This window comes from Vicugna pacos, chromosome 3 (genome assembly GCF_048564905.1).
Source record: "Vicugna pacos chromosome 3, VicPac4, whole genome shotgun sequence".
Classification (NCBI taxonomy): domain Eukaryota; kingdom Metazoa; phylum Chordata; class Mammalia; order Artiodactyla; family Camelidae; genus Vicugna; species Vicugna pacos.
In genome coordinates, this window is record NC_132989.1 from 96,578,753 (window position 1) to 96,606,016 (window position 27,264).

Here is a 27,264-nt window from a genome sequence, read left to right on the forward strand (position 1 = left end):
CTCTCTGCCTTTCAAGACGACTTCCTGTTTTTTACTGGACAATAGAAGACATGTGACTGATATGCCCTCCTGTTCATAATGATGGCTAATACATCTAGTTCCAATTAGAGGAAGGGGGCGAGTGTTCAGATGAAGTCTGGGAGGAAGAGACCAAGGACAGAAATCTGGTATTTCCCCTGAAGGGACCAAGAAAGTGGGGAAAACGATTAGGAGGAATTAGCAACAGAAATCAGATGGAAATAGAATGGGAAGAAGGTAGAGAAAATATCCATCTCTTTAAAAGAAAAAAGTTAAAGATTAACGTATAAATGTATATTTTCAAGTCCATCATACAGAACGATCTCCCTCTTCAATACTGTCCATGCAGCTTTCAGAACAGACCCTGCCGTCGGGGACTCATGTTTCAGAACTGATGCACAACAATGAAGACTGCTTCATTTGACGATTCAAGGGTATAAGGAGAGAAACCACTTCAATGAATAGAAAGTATGCATCTCAAGCTGGTGAATTCAAAGTTACTTTCAAAACTAAAAGCTTTGCCTATTAAATCCGTCCTGAAAATGGACTCACCACTGATCCATATACTTGCACACTCACGTACAAAGATTCTCCATATTTCCTTTGATTTAACATTCATCTTTGTTACAGAATAGATGGCATAAACATCAGCCCTACTGAAAAAAATCTTTCATTAAAAAAGTTTCTCTCCACTGAATGATGGAAAAAACAAAATTAAAAATTTTCTGAAAATAGTGGGGAGGGAGAAAAAAAAAACCAAGGCAGAATATCCCTTGTTAAAGAGTCAGAATAAATTCTGCACCATCTGCTACCTTGATCCATCATGCTTTACAGCTGTCACCATGCCAAAGGAGGAAGCACCATGCGAATTAATTTGTTCCACCTCCACAATTCAAAAACCAGGAAGTTACATCTTATTGATAACTGCCAGTAAAATCGCAACTCTAATCAGTAAGTATACCTTGAAGGGATACTATTCTTGAAACACAACCATGTATGTTCACCTAGTTCCTACCTATCATTGTCCTTGAGGGGAAAAAAAATGCAGTAATCAACAATAGGTTATTTAGAAATAATTTTAAAATCAGAACTGGAGTCATGCTATCAGGTGGGAAAAAAAATCTATGACAATTTTAAAACATTCTGAGTCTTCAACAGACCATGAAGCATAATAAAACATAAAAGCACTGAATCATATAAAAATAAAGTGAAATTGACAAAATAAAACAGAAAGGAGCTTTTGTATGTGTTAAAATAATTTAATTCTCCCTGTACATTTCTGTCCACGTGAGGCAACAGAATCAAGAATGCATACTTTACAATATTTACCTGTTTGAGACATTCAAGTCAATTCAGATGGCAAAAGTAGAATTCAATCACTAATGAAATGTTTAAAAAATATATATTAAACAAAAAAAATGTTTTACAAGATAAAAAATAATCTTCCACAATGCAGTAAATTGCAGATCACTGAAATTTTAACTCTTTAGATGATTTCAGTTCGGTTTTTGGTTTCAAAATTTAGAGACAATCAAAAAGAAAAACCACTGGCAGAATTTCTATCTGTTTTTACGTTTGTCTTTCTTGCTTCTGCTACTGGTTACACTGTTTAAAGAAGATGATGAAGGTGCTCTTGCATGACCTGTGGCCTTTAGATGGTCAAAAAGCTTATTCCGGGACGGGAATTCACTATGGCAGGTTGTGCAGCTGATAAGAACATCACTCTGAGAAGGGAAAAAAAAAAATCATAAATAAGAACAAGTATTATTATTTGATAGAGGTGTTCTTATGTTGAGATTAAATATCAAATAATTGCAAAATAAAGACCTTTCAACAAAATGGACAGCTACCAAGACAGGCTCAACAGAGGCAGCTGTTCTTGGAAGCCTAGTGTCATTAACCAACATCATCACCTTAAAGGTCCTGAGACATTCAAGAGCTTGTACCACATGGACAAGGCTTTGGATTTCAGAGTAATGGAAAACAGAGTAGTAAATATTCTGGTACAATCGCATATGTCCAATATGCTTCTTTTTACTTTAAAGAAAACAAATATCAGTGGCACATATATAAATTCTGTTTTCAAGGAAAACCGCTGATGGATCTGCACCTATGGAGCAGGTGCAGAAGGGCTCACCAAACACACACATCTTTAGAATTAGAATTAAGAATTCAGATTACAGTGCTTAAACCACAAGGTCCACTGAAGAGCTGTCAATATAATTTTGACCTACCACTGTCTGTGGTTCAGCATGTACTTTGACAGATTTTTTCACATCTTTGGCTTTCTTTCCTTTGGGTTTAGGAACACTGGAAAATAAATAAAAGAATTCAGCATAATCCAATAATAATGCACCTCTTAACTGTCATCTTGCTCCCAAGAAGACTCAAAAGAGTAACATGCATTTTAAAGGCTAATCCATTCATTTTAATGGCCAAGTTAATACATTTTCATATCATAAATGAAGAGCTTTAGAAAGTAACTTTAGAGATCACATTAGATACCAAATTTAACACAAAAATTCAGGAATTTATTTAAAACAGTGAAAACACAAGCAAAAATAAGACTCCTAAAATATCTCTGAACTTTAATACAGTGTATTTTCATAAAAAGCAAAGCACTTAATGCTCCATTTACTGATGCAAACCATCTTGAGAGCCACCCAGCAACACTCACAAATAATCCACATGAACTGTGGTTCCCCAAAGGCAGTTCGCTGAACCTTTTCTGACAAACATTTCAACAGTTCCACAGTGAAAGGAGAAAACTAAAGACACTATAATGTGTTTTTCATAAAATTAAATTTGTCCAATGTAAAGTATTTTCCTACATTAGAAGATTATGTCCTTCCTGCTGATCTGGCAGGTTTTTCCCCCATATTCTTTAACCCAGAAACTGTCAGCCAGCACAGGCAGTTGCCTCCTATTCTGCTTTAACACCAGAACATTCCTCTCCTTAATCTTCTGTATGAATTTTCATTTTCCTTTGTCACTTCATACTTCTCATTTGTGCTAACCAAATTTTCAGGGTAAAATCTGAGTGCAACTACATCTGCAGAACAGATGGGATGGGTTACAACCAACAAGTCACAATGTGGCCAAGCGCCTCGTGAGGGTGCTTCTCTTCAAGCAGGACCCCAGAGTTTGCTTTCAGTTACGCGGCCTCTACATTTAAGGATGCTGACTACAACATTACGCCAGGGTTCAGCCAGCTTTGAAAGAAACAAGAAAAGGACACAACGGCATAAAAGGCAACAAATTAACATTTACTAACTTATAAAATATCATCACAGTTGTGCCACAAATATATCCAAGAAAATTTAGGATAATATTCCCAGAGAACAATTTACCATATTATGAAAGACAGCAGCTCTATCTCTGAAGTTATCATCTAAGCCCTTATTTTTAAAAAGAACTCTAGAGAGGGTGTAACGTACAGCATAGGAATATACCCATAATCCTGCAGTAACTTTGTACAGAGAAAGACAGTTACTAAACTTATTCTGATTGATGAGTAATGTAAATAAAAGTTGAACTGCTATGTTATACCCTTGAAACTAAAATAGCATCATACATCAACTCTACTTCAATTTAAAAAAAAAAAACTGTACCCTGCACATACACACACTTTTTAAGGAAGAGCCTCTCACTAGGTGGCTGGTGTCCATGCGCTCAGAGAAGGCAGAAAGGCCGGGGCATCAGGACACCTGGGAGGGGTGTCGACCCCAGCCTGCCACTCCTCAGCAGCGAAGAGGTCACTTGAGTTCTGGTTCTTTTCCTCACATCAGTAAAATGAGAAAGCTGGACTTTATCAATGGTAGCCAGTGTTTGACTGTGAGCAGTGAGAACCCTTTTTCTTCCCCAAATACACTCCCACGCCGAGGGAAGATGACTAATGAATGAAAACCTTTTTAGCTCTAGATGAAGGAGATGGTCAAGGGCCTGGAGACCCACTTTTCAGCCCACCCCTCATGTACCCAAGAAGCCCCCAAGAGGCCTGTGCAGGACACTGGGGCTACATAGAATGAGCTGAGCTGGGTCCTTCAAGTAGTCAGGCAGATGGGATTAAGTGACAGCTTTGGTTCTGGAGCAAGTCATTTAACCTGAGACTCAGTTTCCTCATGTGTAAACTGGGAACACACAGCGAGCAGCAGAGTAGTGTGTAACTTCCCCTTCCAGCCTTCCACTCTCCAGGCTTCAAGGCCTCCACATGGCCAGTTTGTGGAGGTCCTTGTCCTCACTTTCCTATAGCCGCAGGCCTCCTCCGGGCCTCCATGGCGTCTCTTCCCTCATTTATGCCACCTAAATGCCGCCACCCCTCACTGCTGCTCCAGTGCTGGGCATTTTCAACTCAGGCTCGCACCTTACTCTGTCATTTGAACTCTTTTTTCATAGTCCTGTGACAGGAACCCTTAGACCACCTACTGTTTAGATCTTTCCTCAAGGAGTAGGAAACCATTCTGCTCTAGAGGAACAGAGGAGGCTGGGGGCAAAGAGCCAGACCAGGAGAGGAAGGCAGGGGAAAAGAATGCCGCCTCCCCTGAGCGAGACCCTCCCCCGGCCAACGGTGGTGGCACATGCAGCTCCAGGACTCCAGGGCCCCTTCGAGCAGTAGGGCCCCAAGCTGCACACATGCACCCTGATGACCGCACTGGGGCTGACACAGGAGGACTGGCCCGAGCACGGAGGTTCGGTTAGTGATGCTCAGGCGAGTGGGGCATGGCCTCATCAGCAGCCTTGATCTCAGCTGAGGGCAAGGATTACTGATCCAGAGCAAAACAAGAATGTCAGCACGATGAGGGGAACAAGAACGGGTCCGAGCGACTTCTTTCCGCTTTGGGTCGCACTGCTGAAACGTCTGTGAGCACGTCATCCAGCATTCTCCCTCCAACACTGTCCTCTGCAGATGCATGTATGTTACGTAAGTCACAGGTGCATCTAACTCATGGTGTCAGTCATGGGAAAGGAGGCTTTATTCACTACACGAAGAGCCATCCTCACCACCAGTATTAAGTAAACAGGAAACAGCACGCGACTGACTTACCTTTTCGCTTCACTTTTGGTGTCATCACATAGTTTGACAGTCTCTGTGAGAGCCACATTTTCTTGGGGACCATCTCCCAATTCTTTGGCACTGTCCTGATTTAGTTTGTTATCTTCCAAATCAATCTTTACTCCTTCTCCAGTTCCATTTTCATTAAAATTATCATCATAACTCTAGGTAAGAAAACATACATGCCATTACAAAATAAATATCCTAGTAATACTGGCTTCTTATGTTCTGTTGCCAAATAGCTGTAATAAACAATGGTGATGTCCTGCACACTCTGGTAGGAGGGTATCCTCAGGAAACAAAAAGGACAGGCAGGGAATAATTTAAGAACATGAATATCCACTGCAGAAATATTAAATTGGGGGAACACTGGAAACAATCCCAATATTCAGTAAATGAATGGTTGGATATATGAAGAGAAATTATAAAACTCCCTAAAAATCATGTTTCCAAAGATATTGATTGAAATATGTGGAAAAATACAACATATCAGCAAAAATGGAGGAGAGAAAATGATATATAACATCTGATTACAATTTAATTCAACATTAAGTAATATCCAGAAGTGAAATTAGGGATGGTATTTATTATATTCTTCCATATTTTCCAGAGGATCTGCAATGAGCAACTATTTCGTAGTCAGGAAAAACAACACAACAACAGACATAAAAGAAACAACAACAGGCATTATGAAAGAAAAAACACCTGGCAAACACATCTTCACTACGTGCAACTGGTTTGTTTCCGTTTGGGGTAACATTTTGCCACACCTGCTTCTCCCTCTCTTCTTCCTTCCTGCCCTCTCTCTGCACAACACTCCCCACCACGAGCTGACAGTAAGCGGCAGGCAGATATTGCATCTCCTGAGAACAGAAACATTCTCCCACAGATCCGCAATACCCTCTTCGTGCTCAAGAATTTAACACTGACATTATTGTTACACAATCCATATTCATGTTCCAATAATGTCCTTTTTTGTAACCCCGACAGTGGATATAACCAAGCATCACACGTTGCATTTAGCTGTCGTATCTCTCTTATCTCCTTTATTTCAGAACAGTACTCCTCCATTTTTTTGTCTTTCATGATACTGACAATTTGATGGTGGTTTTGTAGAATGTCCCAGAGTTTGGCTTTGTCTGACTGTTTCCTTGCAATTAGATGCAGATTAAACATTTCTAAGCAGGAATACTGTAAAGATAATGCTGTGTCCTTCTCAGTGCGTTTTATCAGGAAACAAAATGTCAGGGCCCACTTTTCAGTGATTAAAGTCTCATCATTTGGTTAGGATGGTACTGCCAAATTTTTCTACTATAAAGTAACTTTCTCCTTTTTTAACTAATAAGTAATGTACAGAGTGATACTCTGAAATTGTGTCAATATCCAGTTCCCTAATAACTGTTTACCCAATGGACCTGGCATCTACTGATGATCCTCACGGGAACTAGTTATTACATTGGTGGATGCAGAACAGTGATTTTTCTGCTTCTGTCAGTCCAGTCACTTGCTTTTGTAGTAATCCACATTTTTGTAATGAAGCTTTTCTGTCTGCCTCCTTTCTCCAACTCTCTCTTTTTTTAGGCTCAATATAGATACTTTTTTTTTAATAAAGTCAATGCGTAAAACTCTATCATCACTATTCTTCCTGATGATTCAAACTTTCCCATATTTGACAAGCCCCTAGGCTGACTCCTGGGTACTTCTGACTTAACCCCATCAATTTTTGAATTACTCCCTTAATTTCTGGCATAGATAATCCGGGCTCATCTTGTACCTTTCCTGCCTCAGCCCTAGAATCAGCCATTTCTCCAAGGACCAAACCCTGCCTCCTTTTCCCAGGGAAGGAGATTTAGAAACAAAGATGCTCATTTGCTTCCAGGCCCTCAGTGTACTTTGCTCATGCATATATTATTTATTTTTTTATATTATGAGCTCAGACTGATACCTCCAATTCCACCCAACATCAGTGTTTTCCCTCTTTCCCTCAATCTAGTCTGTATTTCCTTTCTCCCACCAGAGAATCTGGTTCCCCAAAACGCTAATAGATCTATTCATTTGCTCTAGCTTACAATACATATAGAACAGTTTCAGAAATACTACTCCAATATCACCAAAATATCTACTAAGTTCAAGATTTTTTCTTTTGCAGTTAATTTTGTCTTTAGAGTATGTCGCATGGATGTTGTTCAGAATACTACGTTCAAAAGTTTCTGGGATTAATTCTTCCTTGCTGTCAGCCAGTGTGTTTTGTTTGTTTACCCTCAATTTTAGTTTTTTGGGTTTCCTTTCACGATCTTTGTTGGTTTAATGTAATTTTTTTTTGACAATACAAACAACTCCCAGCCTGAAGTTTCACGGCTCTCGGTATCTGCTGCTTCCTGCTCTTTAATCTACTCGTACATGTCTTCACACTACCGTCCCCTTCAAAGACAGCCTAGAAAATGTCAGGAAAAGTGCTATGTAACCCTAGGTCTGAAGTGGGGCTTTCCTCCTGATATAATCAGAAACCATAAAGAAGAGGCATCATCAAGGAACACATATGGTTCTGGAGGGGAAGAATGGGCTGGTAAACTGCAGCATTTTCACTGGTAAGAAAGACAAACACATGTGTTTGCTGTTGCCATCTTGGGGCCTATCCTGCATGACTGAGATGAGATGGGCTGGGTTAGGTATAGAACCCTCTCCGTTCTATTTTGTCTTCATCCTGGTGGTTCCGGCGCACACAGAAAAGAGAATGTGTTCTAAACTAATGACTGGAGAGTCTCTGGGTGGAAGGTGCTATGAGTCATTTTATAAAAGGAACATACAATTTGCTATGTGGTCTTACAGTTGAGGCAGAAAGTTCCAGTCACAGTTTTAATAGTGTCATGTGTCATGGATCATTTTTGGAATTGAAACAGATAAAAATTATCTAGTATATTATAACCATTTGCATAAATAAGTCAAACCTAAAGTTTTATGAAAAATTATTAGTGTTACCTAAGTTTTCTTAAAAACATTTCAATTAAAAACCAGTACACTTAGCATTTAATACTTAATCTAATAAACTGAGATTAAATTATTAAAATAGGGCAGAAATCAATTCCATTCCCTGTAGAACCACCAAATATCCTTAGTAAAATGGACAAGCTCATTTTGTTTTATAGGTTAAAAAAATCCTAAAGATTGTGTTACACATGTAGCAACATAAAACTTTACATTTAAAAATAATTCTTAAGATAGAAATTAAATTTGAACCCCCATGTGAAATATTTAAACTACTTAAATTTCTGAGTAATATAAACGTATTTTTCAAGAATCACAATCATTACAAGCTTCTAAACAAATGTTCCTTTTCCAAAATTTCATTTATGTGACTGGCAGAATAAACTTGGATACACAACGAGCAATCCCCAAAGTTTTATATCTGATTTTAATTGTTGTCTTGATTTCATCAAGAAATCTTGACAATCTTGTCATCACATGCATCCAGATTCTTTTTTTTAAATATGGGCCCTCAGCTAGTTTGTATTATGGGAATTCCACATACAAAATTTTTAAACACACAGACAATAGTAATTAGGTAAATCAGCCACATACAAATAACAGGGTAAAGCACTGAAAGACCAGAATATTTTCAACTCACTGTAATCTGTTTTACAATCAACATGAAATTAGGGAGCAAAAGTCCCTCTCCTTAATACAGATTATACTGAATAAACAGGAGCATCCAACTTTATACTTGATACTGAATGTTAATAAAACTTTCCCAACGTACCTGTGCTGGTTTCTGTTTCTTCTTCTTCTGTTTTTTAGAAAGCCTAAGAACAAATATAAATCAAAATGTCAAACACCTAAGTAAAAAGAAAAAAATACTGAAATATTAGTGATAAAAGAGAAGTAAAATATTAAAAAATAGTAATTCCATAAAGCATTAAAAGAAAAGGAAAGTATCCACATTATCACTTTAGAAAAATATAACTGGCTCAGTTAGTAGTAATTAACATGTCTGTTACCCAGGTGAAAAACGGCTTTTAATACAGGCATAATATATTCTGTAAAAACCGTATTTGACATTATCTCTTTACTCCCTTCAATACTATAAAGTTCCCTTAATTAGAAGAAATGCAGACAATATTAACATAACAGAAGAGCTTCTCTGAGATAACAGAGCATTTAAATGAAATCTCTGAATGTGCTAAACAGGTCTAGAGACATTTTTGGAAGTACTTTTGTTTTAGTGCATCCTCCATTTCTTCCTCCGAATTGGCATTCAGACTATTTTCATCGGTTTGAGGTCCTGAAAAATTTGCTTCCTCCTCCTCCAACTGTTGTTTTAACAGGGCAACCATCTCCCGGTGCTTCTTCGATTTCTCGTGATTCCTCAAGCTGAAAGGACAAGCTGGTGTGAGCAGCTGCAATGGGATTAATTCACGTGTCCAACTATGTTGCTGGGTGAGTGCAGCTAAGCTAAAATGAACTTTTTCCCATTAACTAAGCAAAACGTTAGTGACACTACGGGGCGGCCCAGAACCCTGTTGGGATTTCTGCAGCATCACGTGCAGCGGAAGCCCATGACTGTGCTCCTTCCTGTACCCCAGCACTCTCCACTTCTTCTGTCCTTTCATCTCCGTATTTTCTTCCTTTTTTTTGGTCAAATTCTCTATTATCTTTCTTTTCCAATTCTTAGAATTCAAGTCTTCCCCACTGTTTCCTCTTAATTCACTGAGTATTTGCTCCCTGGGAAATCACAAGACAAGATCCTAGCATTAAAAGGAAGAAGACCCCTTGGATCTGAGAACTGGTGAGCTGGGGCCTTGAAGCACAAGGGGAGTTTACTTCCTTTTGCTTTTTTCAAGAGGGGTCTCCCTTCTCACTCCCGCCACCCTAAATGTGAATTCAGACACATCTCTACCCTCTGTCTAAAACTCCATCAGCAGTGTCCCCATGGGCAACTAATTAACACCTCACAGAACAGAGCTGACAACAGTTCAGCTTTGAGGGTTAGATACACGAGAAAGCAGGAAACGTGTGTCTCTGTCCCCTTTGTCTCATCCTGCTCAGGTCTGGGTTTTCTAGTTGGGATTACTACTCCTCCTTCTACTAAAATTCTCCCTAAGGCCAAGGCTCCTTGGAGAAATTGGAACATCTTATGGCAGAAAGTAAGTAATTATAACAAAAGGACACAGGAGCCAGGATCAAGGAATTCTCATTCTCACTAACCATGTCTGGAAAACTCTGAGCACGAGAAGGGCAACAATGAATTATAAAACACAGAAAAGAGATTCATAAATTCGCACTGACAACAGGTAGATAAACGCTCCTGTGAACAGCAGAGGCCAACTGATGACCAGTGAGTGATGTCGGAGCTCTGGCACCAGAAAAGCCACATTTTCAGACAATTTCAGTGAAGACTGGTACAAGCTGAAATCATCTATGGATACTAAATCTAGGAAGGAAATTTTGATGAAGACCAAGATATCTGCATGGCTTTAAAGCGTCTCCCCACACATTAAACATGTTGCAAGGAAAAAAATACTAACTGTACAGTGGAAAAATTAAGATAACACCTTGACTTGGATGATCAAAACGATCACCACCAGTGAGGGGCAGACAGACGTCTGTGCCTCCAGATATGAAATCTCAAGAGCAACACGTGTTTATACAGTATTCCAGCAAGGAACACACAACCTGAATCTAACCACGAGGAAACGGACAAACCCAAAATGAGACATATTCTATTAAAAAAAATTTTAAAGGTCAGTATTCTTCCAAAATGTCAGCGGCAAAGACAAGGGAACTGGTCCAGATTAAATGAGATTAAATAAATAAACACAGTACATGATTCCAGACTAGATCCTGTATTGAAGTGGTGGAAAATGCCACGTAGGACATTAACAAGGGACTGACTGACAAAAGTGAATGAAGGGCAGTAACTGGAATAAAAGCACCGTATCAATGCTACACATTTCCGCAAGTGACAGCTGCACTGTGATTATGTAAGAGAAAGTCCTGATTCTTAAGGAATGCACACTGCAGTGTTTAGAGGTAAAGGAGCATTATGTATGTAACTTACTCTTAGACTGTTCCAGAAGAATCTTATCTGTGCATGAGAATGAGTGTACACAAATGGGGCAAAATGAGAGCAACAAGTGGACCTCTATATTCTATTCATGCAGCCTGTCTGTAAGTTTGACATTATTTCCAAATAAAAAATAATTTTAAAAAGCTCCTCCACTGTTGCTCCATCTCCTTGCTTGTTTCTCACCTGCCTGCCTCGCACCACCTCTCCCGCTGCCCCGCCGCCTTCCCCGGATTACACAGTAACACCACTTAGGACTCCACAGCCCATTTCACCCTTTCATCTCCTGTTCTTTACTGCACGTGTCCTGCTCCCTCTTCCCTTGCTAACTCTACTCTCATTCTCTCTTGTATCCCGCCCCCCCCACCACCACTTTATGACAGTATCCTTTTTAATGCTTCCCCTGTGGTCACTGCAGGCAGGGCAGGTGTGACGTTCTCGGGTGGGCGGCAGCAGCCTGCACGGGAGCGCGACAGCTGGCAGTGAGCTTGCCCCCAGCAGCGGAGAGAGATGACCAGCTAGCACTGGTTTAGCCTCCCTGCCGGTGTGACTCTGCCTTCCTCACCAAAACAAGTAACAGTTCTTTCTGGAGACAGCGTGCACGTTTAAAAAGCAGCTATTACACAGGAACATTGCATGAATGAAGATCAGCACGACAGGTTTTGCTGCTGGTACAGATCCTTCTCTCTCCCCTGCTGGGAAGCTATTCCCCCAAGATGACATGTGAGGGCTAGGGACCAACTGCTACAAGCCTTTCTTTCTTTCTTTCTTCTTTCCTTCCTTCCTTCCTTCCTCCTTCCTTCCTTCCTTCATTTCTTTCAGAACTTTAGAAGTGTTACACTTTGCCTCAAAAGAAGAGGTGAGTTCAGAGATATTAAACTTACGCCTTTTCCGTCTTGAAAGATTTATCACACGCTGGGCAGTACAGGTCATCGTAAAGCTCTGTGTCCTCTCCCTCATCACTCTCTTTACCTACGAGATGGAAGCTACAATCAGAATCCTGTCTGATTAGAACATAAATCTAAACATGGTAACCAGTTACATCTCCCTAGTAAGGATCAAAAATTGCACATAAATTAGAAACTAAAATTTTTGTTATTTCCTCACCCAAAAAACCCCAATGTTATCAGGATTTGAGTTGGCCTTTAAAAGCAGCACTGACTTACAATGGAAGGCATCTAAACAGATCACTTTACTTTTCACGTATTTTCACAAGTCTGCTTAGAAAAAGACTCAAAACATTCTCAGAGTCCGGGGTGTGAGCCCAGTTCAAAAACTCAAACGTCACTTTCACAGTTCCACTACAAAGTAGTTTTTTCCAACAAAGGTTTTTTAGTTTACTCGAACAAGATTTGGTGTAAACACATTTATAATTTGTTCTACTTTTAAATGCTTAAATAAACTTAGCTTATAACATTCCATCATTAGAAAGGTCATAAAATAGCATATTACATGTAAAGTTTAAAATTGCCTTTACAGACTTTTTATAAGCCTGAAGCTTTATTACAATGAAATAATTATCAACATAGACTATAAAATCTTAACAACTAAAAAGCTCAACTGAAAGTCCTTGCATAATCCCACATTCTACCTCTACACGAAATGAACAAACTGATTGCCACTGGGAATTTATTATGGATCAATAAAGATCCCAAGGCATTTCTTCTATATTCTACATTTTTTTCTAATAATAAGTAATGGTAATACAATTCTGAGGAACATTCTCATCTGAAATCATAAATGATCAAAATACATCCAATTTAGTATAAGACATTATTTTCCAATTATTTGTATACTTTCAAATAGTTTGATTAAACAGTTAATACAGAATGCTGGATTTGAAGTCAAAACCTGGATCTAAAACGCTCTCACACATTCTCAGACATCTCCCATAACTTCTCAGAGTCTTAGTTTCTTCATCAGTAAGATGGGGATGACTATATGAGCAAAAACCCACATTTAAGAAGCATTGTGTAAGGATTGTACAAGATCTTGTACGTAAAAGCACCTTATAAATTGTAAAACTACATAATTATGCCACCTCATGTTTATACAGCACTTTATAATTTTCAAAGCACCTTCACACATACTACTTCTAATTCATTAATACAACATTTCATTTCCTAATCATCTGGAAAAAATAAAAGTTTGTTATTCTATCATTTGGGCTATTCGTCTGAAAAACCACATTTGTTGATAAGGTAAAATTGATTAAATTATGTTTAGATCATTTAATTCTATTTCTCATGGAACAGCAAGAGACAGCGGGGGAAACTGGTGTATTGCTCTCCTCAATAATGCCCAGTCCTCGCCTGTTCAGGTAGTCACATGCCTGTGCTCTAGTGATAGAGGCAGAGGAAAGACACAGCCCGGTACACCAAGAGGAGCCCCTCTACAAGTCAGAAATGAGAGGAAGAATTTATATATACCACATAGACTCCTGCACAGTATCAGCTTTTCTGGAAAGAGTTGCTATTAAAACTTGACCTACTGCAGAACTGTATTTTTAAATAATAACCGGTTACACCTGACAACATGCCCACTTCTCAATATATTCATGCAGCCAGAAGCACAAATGGTTTAAAACATGGCCTGAAAAGAATCTGTTAATGAAATTACTGCAATCTTACTACTTCTACAGACTACTTTTGTTTGGCCATGCAAAATTGTTTTTCATTTCAATTATCTGCTATATTTAAAAGTTGGGAGACTGCATATAAAAATCCAGATTTCCAGCTTCACTTAAAAAACAAGCAAACGAACAAAACAAACGTGAGACTGGCAACAATCGGCTGGAACCTAGGTGATCTCCAGGTTTTCACCCTCTCCCATTCCTTGTTGTCTCTCACCTGAGCCCTTTAAAGTTTCCTGTAAGCACCGTGAGTGAACAACTCTTGCTCACAAAACACATTTATTTTCTACAGTTTCTTAAGGAATGGAAGAAATTACCATCCAGTCCATCTTTGAGCTCATGTTCTTCCATTTCGTCTTCACCTGATCCATCTCCAAACTCCTTTTCATACTGCGCCTCCATCTCCTTGAGCTCCTTCTCCAGATCGGCCACGGTCATCCAGCTCTGCTCTTTGTACTGCTCGGCCAGTCTAGACACACACAGCACAGTCTCTGTATTTGTTTTATTTACTTTTGGGACTTAAAAATCCATCCCCTAGAGAGCTTCTTCCTCACACATTGTCAGTGCTTACAAACTTAAAACCTGTGCTTGGTTGAAATGGGCAAAGTCACTTAAATCTGTTATTTGTTCTGTGGCTGATTTTAATTGCTCCACTAGATAATGAGTTTCCAAACATATAACTCTCAGTAACTTATTAAAAAGTCTTCAGGTGGTTTAAAATCATATGTATCAAGTAAAGTGCTAATATTCCAAAGATGAGGTGGGCAGAATTCTCAAGAAGTGAACAGTTTTTTTTAAAGAATGCTGTAATGCTCTGGACACAATGCTTTTACAGTGACTCACAACAACAATACTTTAAAGGCACTAAGATGAACTAAGTATCTAAGAGTACACTGACAAAGTGGAGTACTACAGGGTGCTGGACTGACTTCTTGGGTCCAGTTTCCACTTCTGCAGTTTACTAGCTATGTGACCCCGGGCCTGTCTGCCTCATTTCCTCAAAAGAAAGAGGATAAAAACCAGAACTTGCTTCACAGATTACTGTGAGAAAGGCACTCAGAACAGGGCCTTGTACAGAGTAAGAGTTCAATTAACATTAGTTATTATTAAATGTTAGAAGAGTCTGTAAAGAATCTCAAGTATAAAAAGCCTCTGAAAGAAAACACCCAAGTCAAAAGAAAAATCTTTTCATAGTAGATGAAGGTCTCATCCAATGCCAGGATGTAAAACAGAAGGATGGAGCCAGGATGAGACCTGAAGCCCCCACGCCAGGTACTCACTGATGCTCCCTGGGACGCACACCCCGTCAGGGCAGGGCCCAGCCGTGCACCCCATACCTGGCCTGCTTTAGCTTCTGCTGCCGCCTCATCTCCTCGGCCTTCCTCGCCTTCTCTGCGTTCTGTTCTTCCACCAGTTTCCGATGAGCCTGCACTCTTTTATCTCTTTTACGAATGAAAGCGACCAGCTGGCGGACAAGCTCGTTCTTCTCTTTCCTTGCTTTGTCTCGAATCTTTTTGTTCTCTTTTTCCATGGCTCGTTTCTCCCAGCGGTTTGAAGCTTGTCGTGTATCATATTCTTCTTTCCAAGCAAAGTTCTTCTGAGTGCAGAAACTCTGCCAGTAAGCGTAGAAAGGATGGACTACCTAGTGACAGAGAAAATGGGCATACTGCTGGGGTTTTTATTTAGTTTTTTTGGTAAGGCAGAGATACTGGTGCTGCAAACTATCTAACCTCCTTTTTTCAAATATATATTGAACATTACCATTTATCAACAAAGAAGACAGCCCTCTGAAGGCTTTCCAAAATAAATCGCTCTTCAGAATAAATCTGATGAAGAAATTAGTGGAATGGAACCATGATCAATAAATAAGGAAAAGCAAATAGGGGAGGCGACCAGGAAGGAAGAAAGAGGAGGAGAGTCCCAGGATAGGACCAAGATCTAGAATCCATTTTTTTAAATAAAGAAAAGGGGGGAAACGACACAGTGATGAATGCTAATCACAACGTGGCAACGCAGTTTTCTTTTACCGTGTCATAGTCACTCTGGGAGTCTCCAAAAGTTGGGAAGTCCTCGACATCCTCTTCTAAAGCACATTCTAGCTCTTCCTTCGCAATCATTTCAAAAACGTTACGATACACTGTATAAAAGCCCTAAAAAAAAGTAACAGAAACACGAAGTCTTAATACTTCTGTAGTCTAATCACAGAATAAGAGTTTAAAATGTAACATGGAAACCTCTGATGTTGAAGAATTGCAGCCCCAAGCTCTGTCCCTGCAAGAACGTTTAATTTCAACTCGTGGTTTTCACACGCTGACAGTTTAAACACAAAGGCGATGGGTTTTCAGTTTTCAAAATGAACACTGTTTCACTTTCTATTACAGAATAATTTTAAGAATCTCTTTGTATTTGAGAGTCTTACTTAAGCATTTGATTGGAAATTATGAGTGAGTTCATGTCTTACCTTTTCATCATCTCCATAACCAGAGTAACAGGTCACAGTGAAATAGTGAAGCAAGTCTAAGCTGTCATCTTGATATTCCCCGTCAAGCCCACCTTTAAGCAGAGCCTCTCTGTGATTATCATACCTAAACACAAACAATTAGCAACAAGAGGGAAGGCTGAATAAATGAGAATTCCAAAGAACTCCTTACTCTGAAACAGCCAAAAGATCATTATTGCACATTTTAATTGTGGCCAAGCCACAATCAAAACATTTTAAGAAAAATAACAATATGAAAAGACTCAGTCATCTTTCACAGGCTGCTGATTAAAAAGCTATGACTGCAACCTCTAATACAACACAGGCGTTACACAGGACTAGGCCGCACGGAGAGGGAAGTTTCATCAGCCAGGGAACTGCCCCGACTCTCCCAGAAAGGAGCTGCACTTTCACAGGGAAGAAACTGTACTGAGTGGGACAGCAGTGAACGTCATCTAGTCCACAGACCAGTTACACATTTGAGATCTGAAAATTTACCAACATGTACCACGATAAAGAAAGGCAGGGAAAATTTTCAAAGTTTCCAAAGGAAGGCAAAAGCATTTCTAAGGCCAGATCTCCAAATTTCTTAGGAGGAGAAAAACTGAGGATTCTCTGATTTTCATGTAAAAGACAATTTAATAAGAATCTTCTTTACAGCCTCTCTCTCTCGTCGGCCAGCCATGCTGTAGACTAACACGCAGAAGATGCGCATGGTTGATCTGAACACCCACCTGCTCCTTGTAACAGCAGGATCTCACACAGTTATGTCAGGGCTTAAAGCCTATTCCTTTGTAGCAAAAGTTCATCAAGAATCTGGAAACTCAGAACTCCAAATGTAGAAATGTTTGTGTCGAAATGTATTAAACGATCAGGTCATTATTAGTTAAAGTATCTGTCATAATGGAGAAGCTTAACTCAAATTCTTCATATAAAATAGTTCTTGGGAAAATATTACAATTCTTGATGAAAATAGTTTTTTCAAGGACAAGTCAACATTTTTCCTTTTCTGACATCAGTAAATTTGTCAGGCATCAAAGAGAACTTACTTAATGAGAAGTCACTTCATAAGTATCAAAATTAAAACTATCTAATATTGCCAAACTTCCTGTTTCATCATCTATAAAGCCAGAGTTGGAGTAATCATCTCTAAGGTACCCTCCTACCTAAATATTGCATTTTGTATAGTGAACAGGTGACTGGTGCTTCAGAACACACCCAAAACCATTTAACATATTTAAAAAATTTTTTTTAAAAACCCTACTGACAATTCCTTCCACCAAGACACACCGGGAGGGGCAGCGTGATGCTCACCATGCTCTCTCCTGAGGGTCACTCAACACATCATATGCTGCTTGGATTAGTTTAAATTGTTCAGCTGCTTCTGCGGCATTATCCAGATTTTTATCTGTTAAAATAAGGGCACAGAAATTCAGTCATCCAGAAAGTAGAGGACAGAATCTAAAAGGGACCTCTTTCATCACAACCTCCATAAATAGATGAGTGTACTAAACGAAGAAAAACCACCAGAGAAAAGCAGAGATAACAGATGACAGCTGATAATCAGATCTGCTATAAGTGTCAACTTGAGCAGAAATTTCATGTTTTTCCCTAAACCTCAGTGCATCACTGAACACTCAATCTGGATATCCACAAACAGAAAACTCTTGAGTAGTACACATTTTATTTCTAAAAGGATCGAAATATATACATTAAGTCAGTTATAGAAAAGCTGTTATTATGCAGTGCTAGACTGTGTTTGATCTGTCTTTACCGCTGTCCTTAAGGTTTTCTTTCTTATCAACACATCCCAAAAGCTCATAAATTTTTAAAAATATACACTACTGCCCCATAGCTGTGCTTCCTTAACCGTGGAATTCAGAGAGCATCTCTGCCTCAAAGTGGTAGCCAGCTTCCAAGATGGCCCCAAGGCCCTCACCTCGTGGCATTCACACCCTTGTGGGGTCCCCTCCCATGTCACTAGGGCTGGTCTGTGTGATCAAAAGCAGGCGGCAGAAGTGATGATGGTACAGGACATTATTTCCAAGATTACGTTATGTAAGACTGCAGTTTCCATCCTAGGTGCCCGCTCTCTCCCGGCTCACCCTGGGAGCAGCAGGCGCCACAGCAGGAGGACACCCCACGGTGAAGAACGGAGGCCTCTGGTCCACAGCTGACAAGCAGCAAGGCCTGCCATGCCCATGTGAGCGAGCTTGAAGACAGTGATGGTTCAGCTCTGTGAGGAACCTTGAGCCTAACCACCCAGCTATACTGTTCTGATTCTCATCCTCAGAAACTGTGTGAGTCCATACAGTGAATATATTTGCTGTTTATTTTAAGCCCTAAGTTTTTGGCAATTTGTTACACAGCAATAGATAACTCATACACTCAGAAGGTAAAATATCTTAAATCTACTATGGAATATATCAATGTTCCTTAAGCTACAACTCAATACTTGCCTTCTAAGAGGCAAGAATATATGACAGAAACAGCCTTAAAACAAGGCCTTCAGGGGCACCCTACCTCCTCTTTTCAGATACCATTATAACGTTCCAAGTCCTTCAAGTGGCCTTCTGCTCAAAAACTGACACTGACAACACCTTCTCAAATGTAGCAATTTGTACAGCTCTTTTTTTTTTGCCATATTTCATATTTTATTCAATTTTAATATGCCTTTCATTAACTTTTAAAACAAAATGAGTTTAGAAAACAATGCACTGACCACATAACTCCTTTTTTATTTTATACAGTTATATAAATATTCTAAATACACATTTCATGTTCAAGATGATGGCAAATAGGATTAACTGTATAGTACATAAGAAAATATTTTAAGCATTATATAGAAGAGAAATATCTATACAAAACAAGCAAACATGGGATAAAACTTTTTATTTTAAAAGTATTGCAACAGGTCCACAGGTTTGTAACAAAAATATCTTTGCACAGTTCCTCACAATGCTGCATTAATAGCAGCAGCAAGACAGCGGTTTTAGAAAATGTTTCAAAATGCTACACATGGTACTTTTGTTTGCACAGCTTAACCAAAATGACAACTTTATACTGAGTCAAGCAAAACCTAGAGGAAATATATCAAACAACTTGAAAATCATTTATATAAAATTCATTGCATATTATCTTACTCTGTTATTTAAAAAGTAAAAAAGTGTATTTACAAAATATTTCACAGTCAAAATTATAAAGCGATCAGATATCTCTAAGTAACAACTCTTGAAACAGACTGTTCAAGGAAAACACAAATGGTTTTTTTTTAAAGAGGTTTTCAGTGCTCCTTCCACAGGGAAATAAATATGATCTCCTCAATACAGCTGTTTTTGCTAAGATGCTTTTAACACAAAAAGCTCTAGGTATTTTAGAATCATGGTCCCTTGGAATTGAAAAGGGTAAAAACAACAACACTCCATCACAGGAGCCCAGCTGTATGTGAGGTAGTACAATGCAGGTCTGACTCCCCTTCCACAGAGCAGCCCATCTGAAGACAGCCAGTGGGTCATCTTCTAGCCTACCTCTTCTCTGGCCCAAAGCTCCCCTTTCTTACCGCACACCATGATACCTCTACTTCAAATGTAGTCAAGACACAAGCCTACGATCAAGGGGCCATTTATTAACTCCTCAACACTCTACTTCCATGCACTATAGCTAATTACATTAGCTTTAGCAACAGCAACACATTAAGTCATACTGAATTCACAGCTGGCGAAGTTTCAAGTATTTTTCATATTAATTACTGACAAGCTAATTAATGACTATATAACAAAACTTTAACTCAAATACAACACTTAATCCATTCTGCAGCAGACACTAAAGGTTATTAGATCATCCAACACCTCCCCCTCCTTTTTCTCTCATAGCCTTTACTGTGGAGGCTGGATAAGCTATAAAATAAGCAAGTATTTTAGCTCATCCAGCCTCCTTTGCTGCTAGAAATGGGCATGTGACACAGTTCTGACCAATGATATGAAAGCAGACGTCTATTGATGTATTTTCCTTCTTTCCTCTTCCTTCTTGTCTTGTATGTGGACATGACAGCTGGAGCCTCAGTAGCCATCTTGAGACTATGAAGGAAAAGTCAAGACCCTCACAGTGACATTACTTGGCCACTGAAACAATGTCAACAGGCACCACCTCCAGGACTTCTTGTGGTTGAGAAAAATAAATTCTTAATTTACTTAACCCACTGTAGCTAGGTCTTCTGCTATTTCCAACAAATATTATCAAATTCCACCCTGTGTCAGCCCTGCTGCGACTGGGTTCTAGGAACAAGACACCAGTATCCTACTGTAATTACATATTTTAGATTTTGCCTACCACTCTGTAACATATACTACTAATTGTATACCCGACATCTATCCTCCTCTTCTTCCTAACAAAACTCTGTTAATAGTGGTAATGTACCCAGTTAAAAATATTCATCTCCCCTTAGCTCATCCCTTGTGTCCTGCTCAAACCCAGGATATACTGCCTGCCGGCAGATTATGAAGACTGAGGCAGACACTGCTAGTTTATCCCCTTCTTCCAGTAACAACGGAATCCTAATTTTATGGGGGCATCTGGTCCCCAAATGAAGTTTCCATTCCCAGTCTCCTTTGAAGCTTGGCATGACCATGTGACTAAGCGCTGGTCAATAAAATCTACAAAAGTACTATGGCGGCTTTTAAGACTCTCCCTTAAAAGGCTACCAGCAAACACTGTGTCCCTGCTTTACCCTTTCCTCCTCCGCCCTGCTGCCTGGGATCCTGGGCTGCCATTTCAGAAGAGGAGGCCCCATGTGACAGGTGCTGAGCAGAGTCCAAGGACCTCACGGAGCAGAGCTGCTACACTGGGGCTCACCTGCCTCTCTGCACCTCGACATGACAGCAACAAACTTCTTTGAGGCTTAACTGCTTACACTTGATGTAAGGACTCGCCTTATGGCCAGGATGATGAAGCAGGTCTTTGACGGCTTTATCAAGCAGCTGGAGTGACCAAGATGGGCCACTTCTGGATTTCTTGTTAGAAAAATAAAATGACTATTTGGTTTGGCCACTATAGTTAGCTTCCTGTCACCTGCAGCTGAACACAATCGCGATTCACCTTCAAAGTGACAATCTAACTCATTATTTCTATATCTTCATCAAATCATTAATAACAGTTTTGTCAGATAAACAAACAAACAAAAAAACCCCACAGTTCAAATTCAATCAGAATGGCAGAAAAAGCCAGTAACAAGATCTTCTGCCACGAAACAAAGAAAAGGTGACTGTCTCGGGGTGGCAGGTGGGTGGTTCTTCTTCACCTTTTAATCTGTGCTGTACTTTGTCGTACTGTTTCTTCCCACTTCATTCCTCCCTCAAAGAAATCTGGAGAAAGCTAAAGCTTTACACATAAAATGCATCAACGTACCATGTGAAAGTAAGATCTAATCTCTTACTGAAACTTCTTTTTTACATAATTGTTTCAATCTGTCATATGGCTTTTTATTTCACTTAAATACGCCTATACCTGGTTGACAAGGAGGTTGAACTGAGATCTAAAAAGCCTGAGTGTAATAAACTAAAAATCAATCCCAAAAAATGGGAAGCCCACCTTAATTAGTAGCCACATGCAAAAGCCACAGGTATTGCAAATCCAGTCATTAGAGTTTAAAAGACATTCTTATACTATCTTTCGTACTTTTCTCTTGATCCACTCACGCCCTCTTCCAATTTCTCCCAAATCTTTTCACAGTACCTTCTAGAACATTTCATGGATCATGTCATTTAAGCCCTGCCTTGACTGAGACCAGGCTACCTGAGAACACCACTTCCCTGCAGGCCTCCTGGGCTCCTCCTGCTATAGTTTTCACAGGTCCGGTGGTAGAAATGACATCCTCCTGGTCACCAATCACTTACTCATCCTGAGTACAAACCAGCATTCTGTCCAGATGCAGACCTTTTGGCCATCCCACCTTCCTCCCCTCCTTTTCACTGTCCACAGACCTCCCAACCACTCCCCCTGCTCACTGAGGATTTTGGCACATGACTCAGAGTCTCCACCCCCAGGTCCTATCGTCGTCCTGGGTGACATCAGTGTCCCTGGACTTGCTGGTCTCCCCACCTCCAGCCTTGCCACTAATCAATTCAGTCTCCCCGTCATAGCCAGAGAAATACTTGAAAAACACAAACCTGTCATTTCCCCTGCTTCCAGCTCTTCAATGGGTTCTCAAAGCCCTTAAATTAAAATCCAGTCTACCTAATCCGGCTGACCACAACCTTCAGGACCTGGCTGGGCTCACCTCTTTCTGGTTCCTGGGCTCTGCCATGCTTCCTCTTGCCTCCCACGTCCTACATTCCCTGCATTCCCCCTTTGGCCTCAACTCAGATGTCACTTCTTCATGGATGCACATCTATCCCACCCACACAAAAACCCAGTCCAGGCTGGTACCTGTGTTCATAAGCACCTTGTGTTTGCCCTCACATAGCCCTGTCTTACCGGATTGAAACTGCCTAGTTTCCTCTCTGTGTCTTGCAGAAGACAGCTCAGGCCAGCAAGGCAGGGACCATTCTTGTCCCATTCACACAGCAAAGCTTTCGGGGAAGAGTCATCAGGTGCATTACTGAAAGCCTGACTTTCACAAGGAGCGACCTCGCTAGGCAGTGCTATTGACTCTACTGGAAATTATCCTCAGTCCCTCAATAAAAGAAATAAAGATCATTTCTTTCTTTTTTAACAATGAAACTAGGTAGCCTTTCTATTTGAGATACATATTAGCCTTAGAAGCCCAACCCACGTTAACCTTGGAAACTTCTAGTGCAGTACATTGCACACAGAATGAAATGAAACATTTGCTGAGTGACAGCCTTAAATTAATGAGCCAGCAAAGTATATCAAAATCAAGTGTCTCCTGGGAGAGTATTTATCCCTCAGATGTAGAGGCATCTTCAAACCAAGGTGTTTAGGATGCTATCAATTCTGATGAAATTCAAAGAAGTTATACACATTTAGCTCCTAACACGTTTGGTTTCAAAGTAGTTAACTGATATTTTAGCAACACTTGAACACTTCCTTTCTTCCCTGCACTGGTTTCCAATTAATCACCAAATCTGGTAATTTTCCTTTATAACATCTCTTCAACCCAGGCCTTACTCCTCCCACTGATCCCAAGCCTGATTTCAGCCCTTACTTTCCCACGGTGGGCTCTACCTGACTTTTGTCTCCATCCCTCCTCAATCCATGCAGCTGCCTTCATAGTTTTTCCCCAAAATATCTTAATAAAACCAGCCTCAACTCTTCATTATTAGAAAAATAAATTTCACAGTCCTTAGCCTAACATTCAAAGCCCTTTACAATCTAACCCCAAACTACCACTCAAAAAACGTTTTAATTTGGTCATCAAAATGATATCATTTGGTCACAAGCATTAATCCTCTTCCTCACCCTTTCCCACCCAGAGAGTCAAAGAATTCCTAACTCGTTTCTAACAGTAACCCCTATTACTCAAAAACATGCTTCTAAATGATTTTTGGATTTATTAATTTTGGATATAGCTAATGACTTTCTGCTGTGATGAACATTTAGCTCATTTACCTCTTCTGTTTCAGTATATACCAGATTTTTTTCAGTTCCTCGGTTGGTAATCATTGTAACTTTAAGCAACAAACTCATACCTTTATTTCCCTTTCCATTAACTACTTTAGGCCCAGTGCCCTTCCTTCGGCACTTCTCTCAAACCGTATTTTCAGACTTCCAATAAACACTGTCTTCAGTCAAACTGTCCCCTGGACCACCTGTCGTCCACCACGGTGCTCTTTCCCATACGGTTAAATTCTCTTCTTCCAATTCCATTCCTCCAGGACCCACCTAAAGTCCAGGTTCTTCTGCCAAAGGGAAGCCTCACTGCCTCTCAGTCCGTAGTGAAAATCCCCTCCCCTGAATTCCTGGGCGCATTTATTAGTTGTTCTGTTAATCCAACTACTAATTAGTATATGTCGTGCTATTTTGTTTGCACTCATATTTAACTTTATGTGTGTGTAAAGGAGTGTTTTCCAAGCAAGACGCTGAGGTCTCCGTCTTAGCATTTCAGAATCCACAGGGTGCTGATGGTACATATACTGGAGACTATAAACATGCTTATGGATTAGTACTAATATGAAAGCCCCTTAGAAACCTCAAAAAGCTGAGATTCAAATACTGTCTTAGTTTCCCTGTCCAGATGATCAGAATACTTCACCAAAGTCACACAGGCCTGGACTACAACCAAACAAAACACCCAAAGGAAGCACACTTCTAAGTAAACACATAAACTTCACTAGGGAAGACACTTAATGAAAACGCTTAATCTGCCGAACTCCCGAAGCGAAGTACAGGGTCACTTGGCCTACCAAAAGAGAAAGAAAGAAAGTACAGCTATTTAAAAGAATTTTTACTTGCTCTTTTGTCTTAATTACACTTAAGTGGATGGGATCCCTTGATGAAGTTAAGGGTAGCCGAGGAAAAGTTCGGCGAAGCCGAGCTGTAGGGGACTCAAACAAGGGACAAACCGGAGGCAGGACTGGGTTAAGAGCGCGAGACTCCTCCTTCCTCGGGGCTGTCTGCGATGGGGTGGGAGGAGCAGGTGAAGTCGCTGGGAGGTTATCTTTCCCCATCCAGTGGCAATGCGGGAAGCCGGGTGCGTTTGGGAAGGAATGGGGTGCTCGGGGCTGACTGAAGCCTAGGGGTGGAGGGCTGCGTCCGGCGAGGGGTGCAGAGGACGCTCGCCGCCAGGGCTGCGCAGGAGCCACCTGGCCAGGCGCCGGGAGGGGCGCGGGCACGGTGTCCAGGGGCGAGGGGAGTTACAGGGCCGGTAGGTCGGGGCACAGCCGGGTTCCCCGAGTTCCTCCGGGGAGAGGGGTGAGAAAGGTCGGGAGGGCCGAGGCTTTTGCCGGGGCCGCAGCGGTTCGGAGTACTTACCCGGGTGCCATTTCAGGGCCAGCTTCCGATAGGCCTTCTTGAGCTCCTCCTCGCTGGCGTCGCGCCGCACCCCCAGCGCCTCGTAGTGACACTTCATCGCCCGGCCGGGCGGGGGGCTCGGGCCGGGGCCCGGGGCGGGGCCGGTACCTGGGCCCGGGCCGAAGTGGTGGTGGCGGCGTGGACGATCCTCTCCTGCGGCGGGAGCCCGGCGCCCGCACCGGGCCAGCCAGCGAGCGCGGCGGCGGCGACGGCGGCGCGGGGCGACGGCGGCGCGCGGCGGCGAAAGGCGGCGCGGGTTGCGGCACGCGGCAGCGCGAAGGGGGCGGCGCCGGCGCCGGCGGCTCTGCATGGGCGGGGGGAGGGCTCTGTTCCGGAAATAGCCGCGCGGGAGGGAGGCGGGGCCGCGGCGGGGAGGAGGGGGGCACCGCGGCGGGGAGGAGGCGGGGCCGCGGCGGGAGGGGCGGGGCCTCGTGGGTATCATTGTGAGGAGTACAGATGGCAGTCAGGGTGACACCAAATGGGCAGGCAACCTGAGAGCTGAGATAGAAGTCTGATGGGATAAGATTCTGGAAAACATCTTGTAAGGTTTTGAAGAGAACTTCTCATTTTGAGCCCTGCCTTTACAGATGAGAAAACTCAGGCTTGAAGCAGTCAAGTGGTTTGCTCAAGCCTCCCTAACTAATCAATGGCAGGATTCGGCTGGATGAAACCAGGTTTTAAACTCTTTTCAGTTACCTTCAGTTACCACTTAATGAGATCTCTAATATTGCTTATCCTGGCCAGTTTGCATGAGAAATAACAGAAAATAAGATGACTTAAACTGAAACAATTTAAGAGGGAAGCATCAACACGCTTTAAAAAACACAGTACTAAATGTTTTACCACCAATGTGGATGAAATTGTGCTGACCCATCCATCCATTGCTCTTTAATCCTAACTTTGTGGCCTATAAACCTTCATATCCAAGATTGATTTAGGTTAAGAATGCAGTTAAGGGATTATATTTTAGCAGCAGGTTTTGGTTGATCTAAGTGATACATTGTATTATGGGAGGCAAAATCTGTACAACTGTTCCAAACAATTTGATAAGGTGTCAAAATTGTATCCTAGTTATTATTAAAATGCCTCGATACATCAATTTATTTCACTGTAATGTGAAATGTATATATATATCAGTTATTAGTTGTAGTTTATATTTGTCAACCACATATGGTTAGGTTTGGTTCTGTTGCTAACAAAATTTATCGTACAGGGTTAGGGTACCCAAAGTTTAGGAAGGTTGTCCCTTTCTTCTCTAGTAACCTGCCCCCTGCACAATCAAACCAACTCTAAACCTCATCAAGTTTCTAGGCACACAACACTGTCTAATCAACTCATTACTCAAAATTCAAACACCTGTCTCTTTTCCAAAGAGGGACGATACCATATGGCCTTGGCTTGTAAACTGGTAATGGGTGGGAATTGAGAAGTTTTGAGTGTAAGGAGAAACAGGACTTTGCACCATGAGAATGGAACTGGGGTAGTGGGGAGGGTGTTGAACAGAGTTAAAAAAAAAAATTGTTTTCTTCCTCCATCTGGTTTTGCTCCCTCTGAGATTTGCCTCTTTTTCCTCCTAGGGAAGAGGGATCTGTTTTTGCCTATAACATTGTATCAAAATTTAAACAGAAGTACACTGGATTTAAATTGTAGTCTAAAGGAAGATCTTTATGAAAACAGGTTGACTTTTTCCCCTTAATTTTTTAACTTTTTGGGGGGAGGGGGTAATTAGGTTTATTTATTTATTTATTCTTAGAGGAGATACTCAGGATTGAGCCCAGGACCTCATGCATGTTAAGTATGTGCTCTAGCACTTGAGCTATATCCTCCCCTGCAAAACAAGTTGACTTCTAAATGAATATGGACTTGGGAGATGAGGAATTCTCATTCAAATGAGGTATCTACATAAATGACTGTGAAAGTGAAATAACTGGGGACAAAAAAAAATCTTTACATGGAAACTGACAATTGTTAAATTATAAGTTCCATTAAAACTCTACAACAGACACTCAAAAAATACTAACTTTGGGTCTTCAAACTCACTTGTTGATCCAGTT

General features: G+C 40.9%; 1 protein-coding gene across 1 annotated transcript; it reads right to left on the reverse strand.

Moving 5' to 3' along the window:
• Positions 1-1,403: 1,403 nt before the first annotated feature.
• Positions 1,404-25,481, reverse strand: DNAJC21 (DnaJ heat shock protein family (Hsp40) member C21). The gene is made up of 12 exons (XM_006199656.3): positions 25,172-25,481; positions 17,558-17,651; positions 16,226-16,349; positions 15,792-15,914; positions 15,102-15,406; positions 14,082-14,233; positions 12,017-12,104; positions 9,281-9,439; positions 8,829-8,871; positions 5,063-5,235; positions 2,253-2,328; positions 1,404-1,742 (listed from the first exon to the last, which is right to left on the reverse strand). Exons 1-12 carry the CDS (start codon positions 25,266-25,268, stop codon positions 1,578-1,580), a joined length of 1,599 nt encoding a protein of 532 aa, XP_006199718.2. The 5' UTR covers positions 25,269-25,481; the 3' UTR covers positions 1,404-1,577.
• Between the last annotated feature and the right edge of the window lie 1,783 nt (positions 25,482-27,264).